The sequence below is a fragment of the Silurus meridionalis genome, chromosome 6 (genome assembly GCF_014805685.1).
Source record: "Silurus meridionalis isolate SWU-2019-XX chromosome 6, ASM1480568v1, whole genome shotgun sequence".
Taxonomy (NCBI): domain Eukaryota; kingdom Metazoa; phylum Chordata; class Actinopteri; order Siluriformes; family Siluridae; genus Silurus; species Silurus meridionalis.
Genome location: NC_060889.1, coordinates 22,310,096 through 22,316,209, shown reverse-complemented (window position 1 = coordinate 22,316,209; position 6,114 = coordinate 22,310,096). Strand labels below are relative to the sequence as shown.

The following is a 6,114-nucleotide window of genomic DNA, read 5'->3' as shown; positions in this document are numbered from 1 at the left end:
TTTCAAGATTGCATTAAGACTACAACAAATATGTTGACGATATTGTGCATATATGAGAACAAAGCTATGTTTTGTATTTGTAGCTTATTTTCTTTCCTTTTCTGAGAGAACTTTTCCAGATAGCATGTATAGGCAAAGTTTTACCACCAGATAATCAGATTCCACCCCAAGTACAATCAGATTCCAGCATTTTGGTGAAAAAATTCAGTCTCAAATATTTTACGAGGAGGAAGAAAAAAACATGGAAATCTAGATGAAAATCAAATCACAAAGTATATTTTGTAGTGATGTAAAAAACCTTTTTTGTCACTGTAAAGAACTCTTCTCTAAGTTTCTTGTAGAATCACTCATGAAAATGAATGACCCCAAATCATTTGTTGAAATTATAATTTAATCTACAATATAATGTGTACAACATAATACCATATTATTGTTCAGACTTTTCTGTGTGCAAATGACCTGAAAGGTAGTGTAAAGTTCGGACTTTATAGCAAGGTCAGGGTTTTTTTGCTTCATTCCAGGGGACTCGTATCATGGCTGCCCTTCCTAACAAGTTTTGTACAGAATTGTATTGCTCTGAGTGTATATGTGACAGATATGCCTGTTTGTTATTTAATTTAGTTTTAAATAATTTTAAAGTATTTCACCATTATTCTTACCATTACAATTGCAAATGTCAAACAAAAAGCATTAATGCAACAAATTTAGCATCTTTTGTGCTGAAACGTCTAAAATGCCACCCAACTTTATTGTAACTGCTTTAATAAGTTGGCTAAAGTTAGCTACCTAGCTTTATTCAAATTATTCTACATTCAACATGTTCTGTAATATGAACCATTACTTTTGTAATAATGATGAATGTATCAAATACAAAACAAATATAAATATTGTAAATTAAAATAATTATATAAATTTTGGCTGTCAATCAATTCTAATTTTTGATCATGATTAATTACATGATTGTCATGAGTAACTCGTGAATAATCACAACTTAATCACACATTTGTTTCTGTTCTAAATGTACCTTAAATTAGTACTTTTCAAGTTTTTAATACTCTAATCAACATTGCCATGGACAAATATGGATGCTTTATGCAAATTTATGTTTATTATAAGTAAAACCATACTCAACATAGATCACGAAGACAATATATTCTAAGCTGGTCTTCTACCCCCTGTAGGTTATTGTTCTCTCTTGTAGTATATTTTAAACTACACACTTAACCAACTCATCCTGTGTTTGTATTTTTACAAAGATTGCTAGGAGCTAAGTGCTATTCTTGATATTTGTATTACTCTGCCTTTACAATTTCTTTAATAATATTTACAATGTTTTATTAACAGACTGTTTACCTGCCACAGAGGGAAAAAGCAGCAATAGTTACACTGCACTTAGCTTCAGATTGTATTTACTCACAATAAAATTTTTTCCTTCCTTAATTGTTTTTGTTGATTGTGCATCTTTATTTAAAATAAAAGTTTGTGAAGCACTGTTGTTAATACAACACTCAGGGCACTGTTTATTCAACAGAACATCATCCAAAATCACAAAATTTGTGTTTTGGCCACCAGAACAGAGTATCCAATAAGTACCTGTACACTGAAATTATAAATATGACTTTACATACATAAAAATAAAGTCTGCCTTTTTACAAATTGAAAATGTAGAAATTATAATTATATTCAGCATTATTTTTCTCCACAACACAGCACAATTACAGGTGTTTGGTCCAGATGATTATCTTGTTGCTGTAGCTGGAAAAGATCTGGTTTTGCCCTGTTATATCAAACCCAGCACCAGCGTTGTGGAAATGACAGTACGATGGCTCAAACAAGAAACAAAACACATGTTAGTGCATCTCTATAAGGATCATGAAGACAGAAATGAAGACCAGGCTCAGTCCTACAGAAGAAGAACATCATTGTTCACAGAGGAGCTACAGAAAGGCAACGCTTCACTCCGACTCTCAGATCTCCGAGTCTCTGATGAAGGAGAATATACATGTTTCATTGAGGATGAATCCTGGTCTGATGACATCACTTTTTATGTTACTGTTAATGGTAAGCTCCTACTTGCACTGCAAGTTTGTACAAGGAAATTAATACTACACTAAATTAAAATTTCCCTTAACATTATGCATAATAGATTGTAAATACATTTGAGTAATGCCTCCTTTCCAGTATTAAATAATTTCTCTTTCCTCATTAATGCATCAATGCTGGTTACTACATTAACGTGTTACATTTTTCCACTAATTTTGTGTACCTCATTTAGGAACAATGTTTTTAATTGATATATTTGTCTTCTGATGCCCAAATCTTTATTTTATATTTTGACAGACGATTATATAATATATATATATAGAGAGAGAGAGAGAGAGAGAGAGAGAGAGAGAGAGAGAGAGAGAGAGAGAGAGAGAGAGAGAGAGAGAGAGAGAGAGAGAGAGAGAGAGAGAGAGAGAGAGAGAGAGAGAGAGAGAGAGAGAGAGAGAGAGAGAGAGAGAGAGAGAGAGAGAGAGAGAGAGAGAGAGAGAGAGAGAGAGAGAGAGAGAGAGAGAGAGAGAGAGAGAGAGAGAGAGAGAGAGAGAGAGAGAGAGAGAGAGAGAGAGAGAGAGAGAGAGAGAGAGAGAGAGAGAGAGAGAGAGAGAGAGAGAGAGAGAGAGAGAGAGAGAGAGAGAGAGAGAGAGAGAGAGAGAGAGAGAGAGAGAGAGAGAGAGAGAGAGAGAGAGAGAGAGAGAGAGAGAGAGAGAGAGAGAGAGAGAGAGAGAGAGAGAGAGAGAGAGAGAGAGAGAGAGAGAGAGAGAGAGAGAGAGAGAGTATTTATGTATAAAGGTGTACTTGAAAATGCCACAATTTGAGTTTATCTATCTTTAATTTTAATATTTTAAAGATTATAGTGGCTACTTAAAAGTAAAATATAATACAACAATGTTTTGACATACATTTTGTTCAGTTGTGAAAATAAGCATCTAAATATATAATAAATGAATTTTTTTTATATTAATTAAATGATATACTGTATGCATAAAAATTTTATATTTGAAAACGAGCATTTGAACACAGTAAAGCAGCAGTAATTCATGTTTGAAAACAGATAAGTTACTGCTGTAGAAGACAAATGCTATAAAAAGAGAATGGAACAGAGAAACGCAGCGAGCTAACAGGCTTAATTTTTTTTTTTTTAAAGGAAAAAATATGCATTGGTATACAAATGCATAAGCATTCGAGGAAAACCACAACAGTGACTAATAAATGTAATTGTTTACTGCTGCTGTTAATTGCTGCGTTAGATTTTGTTTGTTTAATTGAAAGCGAAGCTGATTGCACAGACTAATGTTGCGAGTGACGACAGAACAAACAAACAGTTTACACATTAGCACTTAATTAAACTGTACCATTTTCACATGATGATGAATAACAGTTTTTGTTTACCGTGCTGATGTTTCGACTTCATCCATGGCACCAGTGTGTTTTCTTTTCTGCTCGTGAATGACTGTGGTACTTCAATCCCACATGAGCTCCACTTTGCATAACTTGCAGATTAGTCATCTCCCCCTTAAACTAAACTGTAGAACAGCTGTTTTACTTCCCTCTTAATTTTATTAACTATTCTACACTTCAGAATGTATTTCATTTCTAAAGCTGAAATTCCAGAATGAAAAAAATTAAGACCTTCAATTGGTCTTTTTGGAGGTTTGATGTTTCTTATTGTTTTTTTTTTTTTTGCTTGATCACTGGGTGTTATCAGTACTGTATGTCCTTTAAAACAATCATTTTTATTGATTGTAGCTTTGGGAAGCCACCCGGTGATCATGATGGAGAGTTATGATAACTCAGGAGGGATTCATCTACTGTGTGAGTCCAGAGGGTGGAAGCCTGAACCTGAGGTTCTGTGGCTGGACAGAGAAGGAGACATTCTGCCCGCTGAAGACACACAGATACACAGAGACACTGAGGGCTTTAATGTGAAACGCAGCATCACTGTTCATGATAATAGCAACCACAACAGATTCTACTGCAGACTTCTACAAGAAGATCACATGAGGGAGACAGAAATTATCATTAATCGTAAGTCTCAAAGTCTGAATAAACCTCAGATTTGACATTTGACTATTACTTTAATCATTTTGTATCAGAGTGTGTAAATTATTAGTATTTTACCTATTGGTTAATCTGCTGCATTGCCCTGGGTAAGTGTCGGTTTTGCAGTTATTAATAAACTATTGCACACTTTCTAATGATATCTGTAATGTGATGAATATGGTTTCATTTTAGGTAAAGTCTTTGGTGCTTGGAAGTGGGTTGTTGGAATTTCAGTTTTAGCATGTCTTATTGCTGTTGGATGGATAATAACTGCAGTTATTTTACACAAAAAAGGTACTATTACATTACATATTTAAATTATAATGCATTTATACCATTGCTTTAGTCCACACATTAGCTGAGTAATTTGATCATATGTAGGAGAAAGAGAAAACCTTTAACAGGAATTTAGGTAGGAAAGTCAATTTATAATGTCCATTGGGATCTGAAAAGGTCCTGAAAAGCCCTGCTGTGATCACTTATATCCCAAGGTAAATCAGATTCCTGGGCCTTCGAGCAAGGCCCTTGATCCTCAACTGCTCTGTTGTACAATTGAGATGATTATAATAAATGACATAATTCACTGTCCTGCGGTTTTCCTTGGACTAAGTCAATGTGGTCATGAAATGGAAGACAGTGTAGCATCCATCCTGTACAATCTATTATAACCATTCTGTGGATATTGTTCAAAATGTACAGGAGGTTTTCTTTACCAACAGTGATCACCCTGTGTAACAATTCTGCACTGTGATATTATATTATTACAGCTTAGAATCTACTCCATCAATAAGCTCAATGGCCATGTTTTTTTTTTTTTGCACATGTTGGCATCCTTTTAACAACAATGTTTTTAATTTAGTATTTAATTGCACCATGTTATATTATATAACTGCATTCATTGTGAACACTTTTCTGACCTGTTGATCTACTCTGCTCAGAGGTGGCAAATGTACACATCCTTCACTAAAGTAAAAAGTAGCCATTACTACTACCTGTTTTAGTGTCACACTGGTAACTGGACCTCACTGAACGAATTTCTAATTTTGTTATCTAATGAATGTATTCAGGCTGAACAACCACCATACAGAACACAAGCACAGAAAAAATGATGATGATGATCAGGGATGTCTCTGTTCTCAGTCATGACATCGGTGTTGTTTACTCAGTTTACATCGGTGACTCCCTCCGTCTCATCCATGTTTGCTGCCTTCTATCTTGCTCGTTGTTAGCTTCATAGGCTAGCCCACGTCTCTGGTGCACGATAGCCATGACATGTACATAAGTGGTAGGTTAAGAAAGCCAAGAAATAACAGAAAATCGGTTGATGGACTAAAAAAGGCTCATAATGAGAAGAAAAAATATTGACATTTCACCAAATAGATTAAAACTAATGTAACGAGCCTGGTTTGAAAATTTAGAGATAGATATTTGTGAAAAAGATTTAATGAGTAAAAGTAAAAAATTGTCCGAAAAATCATTTGTGAAGTAAAGTACTGATACAAAAAAATCTACTTAAATACACTAATAAAGTATTTGTACTTCTTTACTTTCCACCTCTGAATCTGCTGCATGTCTGTTTTTACACTCTCACCTTCATTTACTTTGTCATTTCAAAACACAAATGTATAGTATAAATTATGAAATATAGAATTGAGATAAAATTGATTTAGTATTTTATTATTGAAAATAGAGTATATTAATCAATAGCTTTTCTCTTTTCAGAGAAGCAGAGACAGAAAGTGGAATACAGTAAGTAAACCCAAGTTTGTAAAACATTTAGGACTTTTGTAAACAAAATCTCTTTGAAATTTCTTTCCCTAAAACTTGAGCAGAGTTTAGAAAGAGAAACAAGTTATAATTTGTTTAATTTCTCACAGTTTATAATTTTACTCACATTAAATTCAATAAATTCAGTTCATCAACTAAAAATGCATCCAGTCTACACTGTCTGGACAAAAAGTCACACATTCACATATTTAGTTGCATAGCATTTAGCTCTGATTTCAGCAAACAATCGTAATGGCATAGTTT

General features: G+C 33.8%; 1 protein-coding gene across 1 annotated transcript in view; it reads left to right on the top strand.

Annotated features, from left to right (window-relative positions):
- The first annotated feature begins 1,701 nt into the window (after positions 1-1,701).
- The window catches only part of LOC124387527 (butyrophilin subfamily 2 member A2-like), a 35,340-nt gene continuing 30,927 nt past the window's right edge, over positions 1,702-6,114 (top strand). Inside the window, 4 exon segments of the mRNA XM_046851937.1 lie at positions 1,702-2,061; positions 3,790-4,068; positions 4,276-4,377; positions 5,806-5,832. Of these exon segments, the coding sequence (XP_046707893.1) occupies positions 1,812-2,061; positions 3,790-4,068; positions 4,276-4,377; positions 5,806-5,832 (658 nt within the window). The 5' untranslated portion in view covers positions 1,702-1,811.